This window comes from Talpa occidentalis, unplaced genomic scaffold (assembly GCF_014898055.3).
Source record: "Talpa occidentalis isolate TD23 unplaced genomic scaffold, MPIMG_talOcc4v2.1 talOcc4.16, whole genome shotgun sequence".
NCBI lineage: Eukaryota > Metazoa > Chordata > Mammalia > Eulipotyphla > Talpidae > Talpa > Talpa occidentalis.
This window is the reverse complement of record NW_023601653.1, coordinates 74,419,918-74,436,654: the sequence shown is the minus strand read 5'-3', so window position 1 is coordinate 74,436,654 and position 16,737 is coordinate 74,419,918. Positions and strand designations below refer to the sequence as shown.

Here is a 16,737-nt window from a genome sequence, read left to right as displayed (position 1 = left end):
GCATACTCACAAAAATCCCCAAACCTAGAAAAATGACACATTCTTTTTATTTCTCAAAAACACGCCTCTGTAGTATTTTTTCTAAATTTGATATGATTTGTAATCCTGAAAAATATACAAAAGTCATCTGGAACGACAGCACTCGTAGGAGCAATTCAAGTGCATTTAAAAATCGCTGCCACCTTGTACTGAGCCACATAATTGTGTAACCAGATTCCTCTGATACCACAACATTGACTTATTGATGAGTGTGTGTAGGAGTTTTGTCACTGGAACACTTGCTTCTTCAGGCAGCTCTCTGCGTTGGTGGCAGTTTTGCGTACCATTTTGCTGCAACCAGCAGATTTTGTCAGGGCAAGATGCACATCGAAGCCACCAAGAAGCATCCCAGCCCACCGAGTGTGTAAACGGTAAGTGACTTCACACTCGTGTGGGCCTGTCGCCTGCTCGGGTTCACAGACACAAGAATCTCCTTCAGTTCTGTTTTGGGTATTTCCCATCCAAGGAGATGACAGTGTGTGACCTGTTTATAATGCACGTACGTCCCACCTCAGTGCTTCTCCTAACAGAAGAGGAGGTGATGGGAACCGAATTGTCTACCGGCAATTTTATTTATTTGACCTTTGGGAGTGTTTCCCACAGACCGGCTCCTGGCTCGGTGTATTTCAGCCTTGGGCCTTCCACCTTCCTCCTTCCCCTACCACCCACTTCTGGATGTGGGAGAGGCAGGATTTTCACACCAGGATAAATTTCTCAGGCCGCCCTGGTGCGTGCTGTTGTGGGCCAGCCAGCACCCTGAGTGATGGTGTTTGGGGAAGCCAGACCTCCAGCGGGGTGGCTGGAGACAACATCCACACGAGGAAAAGGCTGTGAGCTACGTGGCTATCCCACCAAGTCCAAATTAGATGTTGACTCAACCTCCTCTTAGCCAGATCGTCAACATCCCCCAACCCAGGGGAACTCAGGGAAAGTTGGAATGGAAAGGAGCACAGGTCTACACTAGGAGTGGCTGAACCATCTTATGTTTGCATATATTATAAAGAAACATTTGGGCCTCCCTGGTGGCGCAAGAGGTTAAGTCTCAGCACTATGATGCAATCCGCAGCCACTGTAGCGTGAGTTCGATCCCCAGCCAGGGAGCTACCCACACGGCGCAGCAGACCTCTTCTGACTCCCCCCTCTGCTCCCCTCAGCAGTGTGTTTCAGTTGATCTGCCGGTTCTGCTCCCCACTCTGTCTCTGGTGAATCTTCTCACCCCCTGCACCCCTGGCCTACATCCCAGTTCTTGGATGCATAAATAAATCTTTAAAAATAAAACTTAAAATAAAAATCCTTTGGCCATATTGCTGCACAAAGAAGGAGACTTGGAGCTTCATTGCTTTCCTGGCAAGTGTATCCCCAACTAGAACCAGGAGCAGGTGGATATGGGGGGTAGGGGAGGCCAGCGGCTGTTGACATTATCTCTCTGGCAGTCAGCCTTGGAGTCCCGCCTGTGTCCCCAAGCATCACTGTGCCCCAAGAGTCCTTGAAAATAGGGATGATGACTTTGACCTCCCAGGATGGCTCTGAGTTTGAAGAGAGGATGTGCCAGGCCTTGTGAGGCAGAGCACTGGACAAATGGCCAGCTGTTGTCCTCGTCCCGTGTCAGGGCACCACCTCCCCTCGGGTCCGAAGGCTGCCAGGACCCAGGAACAGGCCTGCCTCTTTAAAGCATCTCTAATGGACTGACAGCCCTGGCTTCTGAAATCGCAGTAATCCTGCTGAGGTCGCTCCTGCTACAACAACCCCCCCTCCCCCGCCCCTGCTGTCAGGAGGGGGATTAGCGAGGCCAGAGGATTAGGGGGTTCATTTTGTTACAACCTCCCCCCCCCACCCCCCGCAGACGTCAGCCTCCCTCCTGGAGGCCTGCTGTAGGGTGACTCTTGAGCTCGCTGGACTGCAGGACAGAGAGAAGCCCTGCTCCTCACCTGGCCTTGCAGCCAGGACTCAGCTGAAAGCTGGGTACATACCGTCCTGCCAGGACCCAGAAGATAAGGGACAGGGGACGTCCTGAGGATCTGTGACAAGAAGGCTGCTCTTTCCTCTCCCTCGCCTGACGCAGCAGGGGCACCAAGCCCGGACTCTCCAGGTTCCTTCCAGACCTCAGCTCTCCCCACAGCAGGATGCCCTGCCACCAGCGGCCCTGGACCACCTTGCAGACGCCATTGCTCGCCCTGTGTCTGCTGCTTTCAGGCACCCTCCTGACCCCCACATGGGGGCAGACCAAGGTTCCTCTGGAAACGTAAGCATCAAGTTCAGTCCTTTCCTCTCCCCTGGTAGAGCTCAGTTCTTTGCCTGCACCTCTGACCTCCCTTCCGCCATCCCTCAGGGGGCTTCAGCTGCCCAACCCCCCTTTCCTGTCTTGAGGACTTTGCTGCATCCATCTCCTCCCCAAAAGCTCTGTCCATTTTGGAGCCCCACCTGCCTGGGTCTCCCCAGGCCCTGAAGGCTTGAAGGGGACCCGCCAGCTGAGCTCACTCCCTTTCTCAGGGCACCGCGTGCTCCTTCCGGGATAATCACTGCGATTAGGCGACTGGGAGTAGGAGCTGCGCTGGCTGGAAGTAATCATCCAGCTCCCCAGGGATTTGCGAGGAAATTCGAGTTTTGACATTCTGAAAGGGTAAAGCCATTCTAAACTGACAAAATGGCTCAGGCGACCAGGTACTGGGTAAAATTGGACTTGGGTGTTTTCGGCTTCCCTTGCTATGGCTTTAGGCCTCCTTCCCAGCTCAGATTCTACATCCTACAGCTCTGGGGAAGAATTGGGGATCAGTCATTCACATTTTGGTATAAATTTTCATTACTGTGGGATCTATCTAGAAGTCTCTGGTTTTGTTGCTGTTGTTGTTGTTGTTTTGTCTTTTTGCTTAGATTAGTTAGATTGTTAAAGAAATGTCCCAGACATGTGGGGAGCAGAACACTCCAGACTAAAGGGCTCAGCCCAGGTCCGAGTCCAGCACTCAAGTCCACTGTCAGCCTCACGTCTTAACAGATGTGAGGCCAGGGAGCTGGACAGGCATAATGTGTGATTGTGTTTAGCTTTGTTGAATGGTGAGTTAGAACAGCATCTTTACCACCGAATGGTATAACCTCTACTTTTCAATATGGCTGGCAGTGTTAGATGTTTTAAAATAATATCTTCAGTCCTCCCAACAACTCAGTGAAAGAGTGATAGTGTTCCTATTCTGCAGTTGCAGAGACAAGTTCAGAAAAGTTAGGTGATTTGTCCAAGTTCAAGTAGCCAGTAAGTGAAAACACCCGGATTTGAACTCCAGACAGCCTGGCCTGAGTGTGACCAGGACACGACTGCCAGATGGTAAAACTGCACTCCAGGAGAGACCGAGAATTTTCAACCCCAGAACACACACCAGCTAATGTGGAAGGCGAACTCCAGGAACGGGCTGTGTGCCAAGGAAAGATGGCTGGAATCCAGGCCTTCCTCGAGAAGAATTGCAAGTGGACCATGCACAGAGAGAGACAGAGCGGGAGAGACAGAGGGGGACTGACCAAGGCCTCACACCCACATCTGCACCACCTGCTCCCTGGGGCCCAGCCCTACCTCTCTCCCCTCCCCCATCCTCTCAGGCTTTCTCACCCCATCACCCCTCACCCTGTCGTGTTAAGGCCCGAGTCCCCAGGCCTCCACTCAGTCCTCAGCCACCAGCGCCTGCCCTGCATTCTCCTGCCCTGCCACTCGGCCCCTGCAAGGTTCTCCAAAGATCTGCTTGTTGCCAGGTCCAGTGGACATTCCTGGTTTTGTCTCCTGGGCTCTTATTTTGGACATTTGCCTCCTTCTTTCTCTTGAATCTCAAGGTCACCTTGGGGGCCTATTTCCTGTCTCCTGCAAGTGCTCCTTTCTCTCCAGCCCTGCCCGCTGCGAGATTGTTGGCACTCCCCAGAGCTGGAGGACATCTTAATAGCACATTCTCCTAAGACACCCTGTCGATGCTCAGAATTGCGGTTTCCACTCATGTGCAAACGCCTCTCGGCTCTGCGAGCCCCACCTACCTACCCATTGGCTGTAGAGCGCTCTTCCCGACATCACACAAGGCTTTAAATGCAAGTTGTATTTTCTGGAACTACGCAGTGCATGACCTGCCCGGAGGCAGCCAGCAGCTCTTTGAAGGGTCCCTTGTGCTCTGTGTATCCCAAGCTATGCCCAGCACCTCCACGCTCCCCAGCCTGCTCAGCCTGGTCTTCTTGACATTCTTAATTTTATTCACTAACACCACCTGCAGCCCAGCCACCCAAGTGAGAGAGCTAGCAGTCATTGCTGACCCCTCCAAGCCCTGTGCCTGGAATTCTCTTCCAAATGTCTCTTCAGGGCTAAACTTTCCTGAACTTCTAACCCTGAACGCAGACCCCCCTCTCCTAGGAAGCACTCCCCAAGCTTTGTTGATGCTCCTTCAAACATGGATCATGCTATCTGTAGAGAGGGGTGTCCCTGTAACTGAGGAGCTTACAAAGCTAAGGTCAGTCACATGGCTTCAGCTGTACTCCATGCCTGGCACATAGTAGGACCTCAATAATTATTGGCTGAGTGATTTAATGAATGCTGATCTTGAATATGGTTATGTGGGCAAAGCTCCTTTTGCCCCATCTGGAGAGACACAGACATGGTCCCATATGCCCACCCCCAGGACTCCGGTTCCCTGCTGCCTTGATGGTGGGATGTCAGTGCACCCTGGAGCACGGGGGAGAGGTCAGGTGTCCTTCACTGGGCTGCCACCTGGCCTCCCAGACTGGCTGCTCTTGCCTCAGCAAAGAATCTCAGTGCCCGTCCCTCAGCCCCTTTGCCTCATGCTTCAAAGGCCCGTGGGCACCTTGAGCAGGAAATACTGGAGGGGGTTGACTCATCCACTGGGTCTCCTGCCCTGGCCAAGAAGGACAGTAACTGTGCATATTTTTCTGGGTATTAATCAGTGTGTATGTCTTTGTATGCACATGTGTGTATATGCATCTGTGTATATGGGTGGATCTCTGTGTATTATGTGTATCTTCATGTATTTCTGTGTGTGCATCAGTGGGTGTCTATGTATGCAGGTATTTGCTCTGTGTGTGCATGTGTGTGTGCATATCTGGATGCATTTATGCCTGTATCTGTCTGAGTGCATGCTGTTGTGGATGTATGTGTGTGTGTGTGTCTATGCATGTGTCTCTGGTCTGTGTGTTCATGTATGTCTGTGCATCTATGCCTGTGTCTCCATATCTGTGTCTCTGTGTGTGTGTGCACATACATTTGCTTCTATTGCCCGACAGAGTGAAGCTGTGGGCTGACGCCTTTGGCAGGGACCTGTATCATGCTGTGACCAAATACTCGGGCTCCCTCCTGCTGCAGAAGGTCAGTAACTTCCTTCTGGGGAGCTCCCCGTGTGGTCAGAGGACAGTCAGCCAGGGACTCCTTCCCGGTAGAGAAACAGTTCCAGAATCCCCACATGTCTGGAGATCTTTTAGTTCAATCCCCTCATAATCATATGGAGAAACTGAGGCCGAGGGAGGGAACGGTGGGGGCGGTCCCATGGGGTGGCCAAGAGCACGTGTAAGCTCAGATCTCCAGGACGTCAATGCAAGATGAAACTTGACGGGCAAGAGGCTGACTGGGGAGGGCCTGTGAAGAGTAAGGGCGAGAGGGAGCAGGAGCTAGAGGACTGGGGTGCAGGCCTGACACCTGTGAATACGGAGGGACCACAAGGAGGCAGATCCAAGGAGCTGCAGCATGGAGAGCCCCTCTCCATGGGCAGTGGCAGGAATGCAGACCCCCTCTCTGGGCAGGGAGAGCTCTGCAAACCTCCAGCTCTCAGGCCTGTCCCACGCCAGACAGAAAATGGCGCCTGAGCAGGACGATGCACCAGCTCCCTCACCCCGATTTGGTCTTTGTTCATGTGCAGGTGGACACCGGGCCTGTCCTCTTACTAGATGAAAAACAACTGCATTTTCCTCTGATATTTATAACTCCCAGACCGGTTTTAATAACAGCTTGCCATTCTCAAATATTGCCATTCACTAAGAATTTCATTTTCTCAACTTAATTCTCATCCCAACTTCATGAGGAACCACCTTTGCCATTTTGCTAGTGCAAGCCCTGGTTGTTGTGCCCGCTGTGACCGCACTGCAGCCCCTTCCTCGCTCCCTTGCTCAAGGCCGGCAGGTCCTCTGGCTGGAGGAGGAGGAAGAATCAGGGTGGCCAGCCTGCGGACTGAGGCCCCACAGTCCCCTGGGGCAATGAAAGCTAAGACTCACTTCCCCTCACACCACACCTCTACACTGCAAAGCACCATTCATTCTGTGTTCTCATTTGCACCTTCCAACTGCAGATGAAGAAGACAGAGCAAGTTAGGCAGCCATTTGGGAGAGAGCATTCTCTATGTCTATACATTCTAGAACTTTCTCTAAAGCCATGCAAATGTCACCTCTTAGAGATGAGGAAACTGATTGAGGAAATTGCCTGTGATCACATGGCTGATCAGCAGCAGAGCTGGGTCATTAGAGATTGCTGGTGGGTAAGAGGTTGTCTCCTGAGACCCAGAGAGAAAACACAAACCCAGCTCTCCTAATTCTCCTAAGCTGCTGGTAACTAGTCAGGTGACAGCGCCCTCAATACCTGTAGCTACCAAGGGGTTACACAGGCATGAGAAGGGGCACAGCAATGTCACAGGCTTCAGGAAAAATGATCTGATGTTCACAGAATTCTCTCTGTCAGAGTGAGCAGCCCCAAGAGGCAGTACATGAAGGTCTGGGGGGCCTGACCCCTTCCAAGATCCCCTGTCACTGTGTATGTGACCTCAGTAAGGTTCATTGACCTCTCTGAGCCTCAGTTAACGTCTTAATTTTTTTAAAAGATTTATTTTTTATGCATACAAGAAATGGGGTGCAGGCCAGAGGTGCGGGGGGTGAGAGGATTCACCAGAGACAGAGCTGGGAACTGAACAGGCAGACTGACCGAAATACACTGCTGAGGGGAGCAGCGGGTGAGACAGGAGAGGTCTGCTGCGCCATGTGGGTAGCTCCTTGGCTGGCCAGGAATCGAACTCATGATGCAGAGGCTGCGCATTGCTTCATAGTGTGGTGCACCACCAGGGCGGCCTCAGTTTACTTCTTAACATTAACAGCAATGAGTCCAGAGCCCCTGGAAGAGAGGGGACATTTGAGACGAGGAGGGTGATGTTGGAGGCAGGGGTGTTACGCTGGCCTTGACTTTAGCCAAGTAAACAAGGTTTCGGGAGTGCGATGCCCCCGCTGGGAGGATGGAGGCCACATACCATGTGCAGAACAACCCACAACTAGACCACCACACCTGTCTGGCCCACGCCCCCTGAACAGCAATACAAGGATGTGGAGCCCAGCCTGGGGATCCAGGAGGTGGACGGCTTGGAGCTGGTGAGGAAGTTCTCAGAGGACATGGAGACCATGCTGCGCAGAAAAGTGGAGGCCGTCAAGGTACTGCAGGTCCCCCCCTCTGGGGGGTGCCACCCCTGCCCCGACACTGAAATGCCCTGGCCCTGCACCCTCCCATGCATATCCACTCCACCTCCAAGCCTCGGCCCTGATCCCCATGAGCCAAAAGATCCTTGTGAAGGAAGAAATGATGGGAAGCAAGGGGAGGGTGCAGGGGCTGGGGTTTGAACTCTACGTTAGGGAACAGCTCCCATCACAACGGGCCACCCTGCAGTGTTAAGGACTCTGCATCACGACCTCATATCCAGTGACGGGTACGGAGCAGGTGCAGAGTGAGGCCCTGGGACTCACTCACTGGCTGGATACGTGGAGGGATGGATGAAGGGGTTGTCAGTGGGAGGGGATGGAGCCCACGAAGCAAAGCTCCCCTCTGTCCCCTACACTCTCCTCCCCCACTCCTTCCCCTCCTGTCCTTCTGACACCCCCTTGGCTCTGAGGGCCACCTGGGCAGCAAAGGTTCTAGGATAATAGGCCTCAGGCTCAGCCAACTCCATTACTACACATCTACCAAGCCTGGCGTGGCCTGAAGAATGGACATGAGGGCCTACCCCGGGCCTGTGGGCACCTGGTTGACGTGACCCAGCACATACAGTGTGCTTGGACACACACAGCTCCCCACTCCCCCCAGCCAGGAGCCTAGCACTCCAGCACCAGTGTCATCCCCAGAAGAACTCTCTTTGGGAGCCAGGCAGACAAGCAGCATATACACATCTTAATAGACTTTCTGGTTTTTAGAGAAGTTTTAGCAAAATGGCAAAGAAAAGTACAGAAAATTCCCAAATAATCCCTGCCCGACAAGTTCACAACCTCCCTAACTGAACATCTCCCACCTGAACAACACGTTTGTGAACACCGATGAACTGATATTGACACGTGATAATCGCACTAGGTACATCTGTCATCATTGATGAATCTCTGCTGACACATCATGATCACACGAAGACCACAGTTTAGATTAGGGTTTATTCTCGATGCACAGTCTGCGCTTGGCATTGTGTTTTGACAACGAATAACATTATTATATATTATATGTAACATTAGTATATTATATTGACAACGTATCCATCATTCTAGATCATACTATAATTTACTGCCTAAAAAAAAATAAATCCTCTGTTCTCACCCTTCCCTCCCCATAAACCTTTGCTGTCTCTGTCGTTTTGTCTTTTCTACGAGGTCGTGAGATTGGAACCACACAGTGTGTAACCTCTCAGATTGGTTCCTTTCACTTAGTGATATGCATTGACCTTTGGGCTGCTGCGATCATTGTGCAGTTCCTGGGGTACAGGGGAATGGAGCTCAGCGGCTTCCTTTGCCCATCCATTCTCCTCTTTATGTTTCTGTCCCTCAGAGTCTGGTCGAGGCCGCTGAGGAGGCTGACCTGAAGCATGAATTCAACAAATCCCTGGTGGTGAGTCCTGCGCCCAGAGCAGCAGCTGTGGGGCTGGGGCGGGTAACGATAATCCCAGCCCCCCAAGCCCTCTGAATACACACCGTGACCGATGGAAGGGTGGGGGAGCGAGGGGAGATGGGCTAGCTTTTAATGTGCACAAGATCTGTATGAACACGCCATAGTTTGATTCTGAAATGTTCTTGAGTCTTTTGAGAAGAAATTTAGGCTCCACGTGGGGGAGACTACCCGTCCTGAGGGTGGAGGACATCAAGTGATGTTTGAAGGACATTTCTATTTCCACCACAATGCGCGATCATCTGCATATATAAAAAGAGGAGGGAGTGAGACATGGTCTGACCTCAAGAAGGTCATGGAAATGAGCAAAAGAAGGCAGGAGGCCAAATACCTCTAGTGGAAGGTGACAAGTCCAGGGGGCTGGGTCGGCAGCGTCCTGAGAATCAGAAGGGAAGGGAGGGGCGCAGAAATTCCTGCAGAACAGGTGGGGTTCAGGCCGGGGAGCCGAAAGCATGGACAAGGTTTCCCAAGGAGGAGGAAAAGACATGAGCTAAAACCACAAGAATGACGGAGCAGATCACCTGTGGTCAGCGGAGGACCCGGTCTTGGGCAAAGCAGAGAATGGTCGTGGGAGGCAGGACTCTGGCCTTTCTTTCATCTGGAATCGCACCTATTAAAACGCTTCAGTCGGGGAGACGCACAGCAGGATGTGTGCCTTCCGCGGCGAAGCTGGCTTGTGAGGTGGGGCGGGAAGGAGGCGAGGACGTGGGGTGGGCTGTTCGAGGTCTGAAGCAGGTGTGTGGAGGGCGTGCAAAAGAGGGTCTTGTGGCTGTGGGTGGTCATCCACGCCGACCCCAGCACTGCGTGGAAGCATCAGAGACTGTGGGCCCCTCTGAGGGACACATGGGACGCCAGGCCCTGCCTGAGGCCCAGGCTGCAACCCTGGCGATGCGGATGGCCTGTCTCTTAAGGAAAGACGCCCCAGCCCTCAGGGACCCACCATTCTTTGGCCGCCCCCTTTCCACTCTGGAGGAAACAGGTGGTGCTGAAGCAGCTGCTTCTGTGTCTGTCTGTCTGTCCTTGAACCTTTGTCTGCCTCCCACCATCTCCAGCTCTGGGTACATGTACACACAGAGCTAAACAATAGTCTAACAGTTGACATTTTTAGAAAAATTGAACCAGCCATCACTCCCATTATCCGGATGTGTATTTGCCCTGAATCTTCTGAATCATTCCCTAACTTCTCCACAACGCTGCTTGAGTGGGCGCTCAGTCTGTCTGTCTGTCTGTCTCTCGAGGCTGAGTCCTTGGACTTGTGCCATCTCTCCTTCTCTCTCCCACTCGGCGGCCCTGCCTGCCTGTGCCACCTCTGTCTGGCTCCACCCCTAGTTTGACTATTACAACTCGGTCCTGATCAATGAGAAGGATGAGAACGGCAACTACGTGGAGCTGGGGGCCGAGTTTGTCCTCGAGTCCAACGAGCACTTCGGCAACCTGAGGGTGAACACCTCTGTCAGCAGCGTGCAACTCCCCACCAACGTGTACAACAAAGGTGCCCCGGCCAGGCTGCGCTCTCACTGGGGCGGGTGTTAGGGCGGTGCTGGATTTTATTTTATTTTTTTTAAGATTTATTTATTTATGCATACAAGAATGGGGGTACAGGCCAGAGGTGCAGGCAGTGAGAGGATTCACCAGAGACAGAGTGGGGAGCAGAACAGGCAGATCTGCTAAAATACACTGCTGAGAGGAGCAGCAGGCAAGTCAGGAGAGGTCTGCCGTGCCATGTGGGTAGCTCCCTGGCCGGGGATTGAACTCGTGCTGCAGAGGCTGCAGACAGCTTCATGGGTTGTGTCTTAACCCCTTGCACCACCAGGGACACCTGGTGCTGGATTTTAAAGGGTTGCCTCCATTTTCCTGAGAAGCCAGGCAGGATGCTAAATTGATTCTTCAACCTCAGCAAAGGAGGAGAAAAGAAATTCTCCTCCACAAGCCTGGGGGGAAACTCGGTGTCCCTGGGCTAGAGGGTGTGAGTGTGGCTGGCCCAGGAGAGCAGAGGGGAGCATGGACACAGCGCGGGCTGCGTGTTCAGCGGCAGGGCTTGCTTGCGATTCAGGCCCTGCAGTTCCTCTGTAATGTCCCTTTTCAGACCCAGATATTTTAAATGGAGTCTACATGTCTGAGGCCTTGAACGCTGTTTTTGTGGAGAATTTCCAGAGAGACCCGACACTGACCTGGCAGTATTTCGGCAGTTCCACTGGGTTCTTCAGGATCTATCCAGGTGAGCACGTTGGTCGTCTCGGCTTCTCTGGGAACAAGGAAGAAGCGCAACATGCAGGCCCAGGGAAGGAGCTCGCCCTCCTGGCCAGCCTGGCACTCCTCACAACATGATATGCCTGTTTTCTTTTTCTTTTTCTTAAAGAAATCATTCATTTTTTTTCTTCCTGAGCTATTTATTTTTTTAAGATTTATTATTTATACAAGAACTGGGGTACAGGTCAGGGTTGTGGGAGGGTGAGAGGATTCACCAGAAACAGAGTGGGGAGCAGAACAGGCAGACGGACCAAAGACACTGCTGAGGGGAGCAGTGGGTGAGGCAGTAGAGGTCTGCCGCTCCATGTGGGTTGCTCCCTGGCCAGCTGGGGATTGAACCCACGCTGCAGAGGCTGCGGACAGCTTCACAGCATGGCGCTTAACCTGTGCTGGAGGCCAGATACGCCTGTTTTCAATAAATAGCTATTGAGTGATTGAATGAAACCATCAAACACCATGGTAAGCAGCCCCCGAATGCCCACATTGAGCTCATCCTATGAAAAGCACTGTGGGTGATGCAAAGGACAGAGCAATTTTTCATCTCAAGTTTTCACTCTAGTTGGAGAAGTAAGGCAAAAATAAGGCAGACCCACTTAAAGTGTCCCATGGTAGGAAAAGTCACAAGTTACTATGTGATCAGCACCAGTGTAACAGATACAATGGGAAAGCTCCCTAGCCACAAATAAAAATAGAAGACAAAAATATCTGCCACCATGTTTGCCAGACTTCTACCTTTGTTTACTTCCATTTAAATTAATTCTCCTTCCATCTCCCTCCAATCATTATCATATTTTAGCACACCATCCAGAAAGCCTTAAATTTGCCTTGTTTTTCTGAGACAGAAACCAGAAATTTGCTAAAAGACCCTTCTGTGTCCAAAGGCTGGAGAAGCCAATCTCAACCTCTCTTGGAGGGTTAGTCTAAAAATAAGTCCCAGGCTCCATGTATGGGGGTTCTACCTGTGCAATGAACCCCAGCTCTTGATCTGGACAGCCTGGGTGGTGAGGATCCCTCCAGAGAGCAGGCCTCCCTTCTCCCCTGCTGCCTCAGTTTACAGGGTATGATCTAGTGGTCCCATACCCTGCAAGGGCGTCATGGTCACCCTAGATGTCAGCAGCCAGCCAAGGGCTCTGGAACAGCCTCAATGAACTAGTGCAAGAACCAGGTTTTGTTTCCCTAGGCATCAAATGGACACCAGATGAGAATGGGGTCATTGCCTTCGACTGCCGAAATCGAGGCTGGTAAGAACACCCGAGGAGAGGTCTCTGGGGTGCATTTGTTTTCTAACCTTTGGGTTTTGCCATGCTCTCCTCCAGCTCCTGCCTGCCCCCACCACCATCCAAGGGCTTAGGTATGTAGAAGACACCACCGGAGCAGGAGAGTTGCCGCTGCATTCCTTTCTCTCTCCAGCTGCCCTTGCTCCAGGCCGCTCATATTTGTCTGTCTTACCCCATTGAACTGTCTCCACATTAGCCATCTCCCTCGATACTCCTCCCTGGGCAGACTTGGAACAATCAGAGGGTGGAATCCTACTCATTCTCTTCCTGCTGCCAGCCCCTCCAGGACCTGACTTGGCCAAAGCAGAGGCCAAATGTGACCCCCAGGGCTTGACAGGCAGGCCCACTAGACAGACATTCCAGCTACTGAAGTCAAAATCCTTCAGAACATGCTGAGTCATGATGGGTCATGATAAAACCTGGCGTCAACAGGGCATCGATCTGAACTTTGGATACACTTGAACCAGAATCTGAATAGAAATGGCAGAGCCTCCGACGTGCAGTGTTTTGGCTTTGGTCTGCCCATTGTTGGCCTATATTTTCCTTCCACAAAAGGTACATTCAAGCCGCCACTTCTCCCAAGGACATCGTGATCCTGGTAGACACCAGTGGCAGCATGAAGGGGCTGCGGGCGACGATTGCCAAGCATACTATCTCCACCATCTTGGATACCCTGGGAGAGAATGACTTTGTCAATATCATTGCGGTAAATGTTCTTTCCTGTTCTAGAATAGCTCTGCTTTGTTCTAGAAAAAAAAATCCTGCTGCTGGGCCTCCCCTGGTGGCGCAGCGGTTGAGTGCTGGGCTGCGAGACTGCCCGCCGCCTCTGCAGCGCCAGTTCATTTCCCGGCCACCGGCGAGGGTCCCACAAAAAAAAAAAAAAAAAAAAAAAAAATCCTGCTGCTTGCACAAAACAACCTATACTTGCACTTGATACTTTAGACTATAGAATGATTTTTTTCTCCTCTGAAGCTGGGGCACCTCACTAGGTTCGCACAGAGGAAGGACTTCAGAAGTCTGTAAAGTTTCTGCAATATTATGAAAGTGGGAATGCCCATTTCTCGGAGCCCCTACAGCCTATCAACTTCTCAGATGAGTCTGGGATATGAGAAAGACTAAGAACCACTGCTCCTGAGTAAATACCCAATTTGTCCCTATTCCCACATCCTCCGCTGGATCAGTCTGCGTGCTCAGCTGCAGGACGAATTTTATCACACACCCCCGCTTCTCCCACTTGCTTCCTCCACCCAAATCCAGACACATCAGGTGGCTCAAGGGGTTAAGCTCCGCACTATGAAGCAATCCGCAGCCTCTGCAGCACCAGTTCGTTCCCCAGCCAGCCAGGGAGCAACCCACATGGTGCAGCAGACCTCTCCTGTCATGCCCGCTGCTCCCCTCAGCAGGGTATTTCAGTCAGTCTGCCTGTTCTGTTCCCCACTCTGTCTCTGGTGAGTCCTCTCACCCCCACACCTCTGGCCTGTACCCCAGCTCTTGTATGAATAAATAAATAAATCTTTAAAAAAAAGAAAGAGAAAAAGAGGGCAGTAGCATTTTCCATCCGATTCTCAGCCTGTTGGTAGCTAAAGGAGCCTCTTCATAAATGCAGGAGAAAGTAGTTCCCAGCATGGAGCCATACCCTGGGGAGCAGGGTCTGCATGTGGGAGTCTCTGGGATTCCCTGGGAAAGACTCAGTCTGGCCTTGGGGACAGAGACCAAAGGAATCCTGCAGTGACTTCACTCTCCATATGCGCTGAGGGATGGGTATTGGGCAATGAGAACAAAGCCCAAGACCAGGATTTGAAGGAGAGTTTTTAGAATTAAGGCCTTCTCTCTACTCAGAAATGTTCCTAAAGCCCAGGGAATCCCCAAGGGCCCCCAAGCCCTGGCTGCTCTGTGGGTGGCCTGAGCTTTGTCGCTGGACCTTGACTTTCTGGACTGACCAGCGTGTCCTCCCCTCCCGCGGCCTGCAGTACAACGACTACATCCACTACGTTGAGCCTTGTTTCAAAGGGACTCTGGTCCAGGCAGACCGAGACAACCGAGAGGTGAGTATCCCCCGGGGGGCCCAGTGCTCCGGAGCTGTCTGTGCAGGCCCCTTTTCTGGTCCCCCCGGCTCTCCGCTGACCCCGTCTCCGGGCGATCCAGCTTACTCAGGACTGTCCTTCCCTCTGGACCCTCAGGGCCTCCCCACTGTGTCAGTCATCCTGAGGCGCTTCCTTAAATGGAGAAATTCCAACAGATGGGATTGAGTCCCAGGAGGACAGGATGTGGAGACTCTTTTTAAGGGAGACTTCGCACAGCACAGATCCTCCTGTGACGGGGGACCTGGGTTTCGCTTGCTTTTGAGTCCTGCCTCGGGAAGGTGTCTAGAGCCCCCGGCAGCCTTCATGGTTTCTCCCGTGAACTGCTCTGTTGGGGTGAAGGCGGGAGTGCTGAGGAGGCTGGGGGCCCGGGGGCCTGGGCACTGGCTGGCCTGTCCTCCCCGCTAGGTGGGCGCACCCTCGCTCTACCTTGAGGGTGTTTGAGAACATCTGCAGGGGTCCAGCTGTGAAACCAGCATGGTCATGGAGAGGCAGGTCCTGCCATGTGCCCTTCTGGGAAATACTCTAAACGGCCTCTGAAATTAAGACCAAAGATGAAAGTTCCTTTGCGCACTCAATGCACTGACCCTCCTCTAATTTCCTACCGGTAACAGCACTTCAAACAACTGGTGGATGAGCTGATGGTCAAAGGTGTGGGGATCGTGAACCAAGCCCTGAGTGAAGCCTTTGAGATCTTGAAGCAGGTGCCCTACCCAGCAGGTGCCCAGGGGAGGGTGACACAGCTGGGGGCCAGGTCTCAGGGACAGTAGCAGCTCATGACCGGGGTCGTGGTGTCTGCGCCTTCCCCACACAGTTCCAGGAGGCCAGGCGAGGGAGCCTCTGCAGCCAGGCCATCATGCTGATCACCGACGGGGCCGTGGAGGACTATGAGCCGGTGTTGGAGAAGTACAACTGGCCAGACCGCAAGGTTACTTTCTGGGTGAAGGTAAAGGAGGGAGGGGCAGAGCCCAGAGGGGAGTTCCCCCACTGGCATGGAGGAGATAGCCAGGGGCAGGAGCCCAAGTTCCAGGCCTGCCCTGAAACCATCAGTGATCATTCAGGTCGTACGTCCAATATTGCTGTTCCAAATTACAGTGGCTGAGGCAGCGAGGATTGGCTCGAGAGAGCTCGGAATACAGTATTGACTCACAGAAACAGCCAGGCTGTGAACCTGCCTTTGTCTACCAGGGTCCCGGCGAGTCCTGTTGCTGCCCGGGCCTCAGGGTCCTTTCTGAATCAAAAGGAATGAGAGTGAAGAACCCAAAGGCCACGAATGCCTGACATTAAGACTCCCACAGATTATGTTAACACCACTCACGGCCAAGCATCATGGCTGCTGAGTTCCTCTGTGTCTTGTGGACTAGGTCCGAGTGTTCACTTACCTTATTGGGAGAGAAGTGACTTTCGCTGACCGTCTGAAGTGGATCGCATGCAACAACAAAGGTGAGGAACTGCTGAGCAGAGCACCTGAGCCTGCACCTGAGCACAGGCAGGGGGCATCACCCCAGCCTGCTTGGGGCCTTGTGGAGGGAGGGGCGATGCGGTGTGGGGAGCCTCAGTATCTAACCTCCTTCTTACTTGGGAAAAGCAAGACAATGTATAGATTGTTCCATGTAAACTTGCATAAATATATGATGACTCCTGCAGGGACACAAATCTTAGGGCCACCTGAAATGGAACTTAGAGGTCATCCATCTTTGCAGAAAAGAGAAGTAGTTTTCAGAAAAAAATCTTACACAAACCGCAGTACAGGAGACAAAAGGAGCCAGGGGCTGGATTGGCATTTTAAATACAAGTGCTCTCCTATGCCCAGCCTCCATTCCTTTTACTCCTAATTAAACCTGCTTACTCTGGTTCTGCTCTCAGACAAAAAACAGTCATCGTTTTCTGCAGAATAATGTTCTCTGTGCAAACAGTTCTTCTCTCTCTAGCCAGAACCAAAACCTTGGACCTCGTGATGCCAAGTTGGGTTTTCTTAAATCAACCAAAATTTATTGAACATCTACTGTGTGCCTAGCAAAGTTTCCAGAATCAACTGGATTTCAGGATGAGCTCAATCTTACTTTTGCTAATGTCCAGCAGGGGAGACAAACAAATAAACTATCAATGACGATAAAATCTGAAATGTTCTATCAAGGCAGAGGGTCACGGACCACACAGGGAGCTG

The 16,737-nt window shown here is 52.2% G+C and overlaps 1 protein-coding gene across 1 annotated transcript in view; it reads left to right on the top strand.

The window, feature by feature from the left end:
• Positions 1-2,077: 2,077 nt before the first annotated feature.
• CACNA2D4 (calcium voltage-gated channel auxiliary subunit alpha2delta 4) overlaps positions 2,078-16,737 on the top strand; it is an 83,965-nt gene continuing 69,305 nt past the window's right edge. The window contains exons 1-12 of the mRNA XM_037513275.2: positions 2,078-2,281; positions 5,299-5,380; positions 7,360-7,476; positions 8,846-8,905; positions 10,292-10,454; positions 11,049-11,180; positions 12,393-12,453; positions 13,045-13,195; positions 14,460-14,534; positions 15,185-15,274; positions 15,385-15,498; positions 15,935-16,013. Coding sequence (XP_037369172.2) covers positions 2,163-2,281; positions 5,299-5,380; positions 7,360-7,476; positions 8,846-8,905; positions 10,292-10,454; positions 11,049-11,180; positions 12,393-12,453; positions 13,045-13,195; positions 14,460-14,534; positions 15,185-15,274; positions 15,385-15,498; positions 15,935-16,013 — 1,243 coding nt within the window. The 5' untranslated portion in view covers positions 2,078-2,162. The remainder of the gene's footprint in view (positions 2,282-5,298; positions 5,381-7,359; positions 7,477-8,845; positions 8,906-10,291; positions 10,455-11,048; positions 11,181-12,392; positions 12,454-13,044; positions 13,196-14,459; positions 14,535-15,184; positions 15,275-15,384; positions 15,499-15,934; positions 16,014-16,737) is intronic.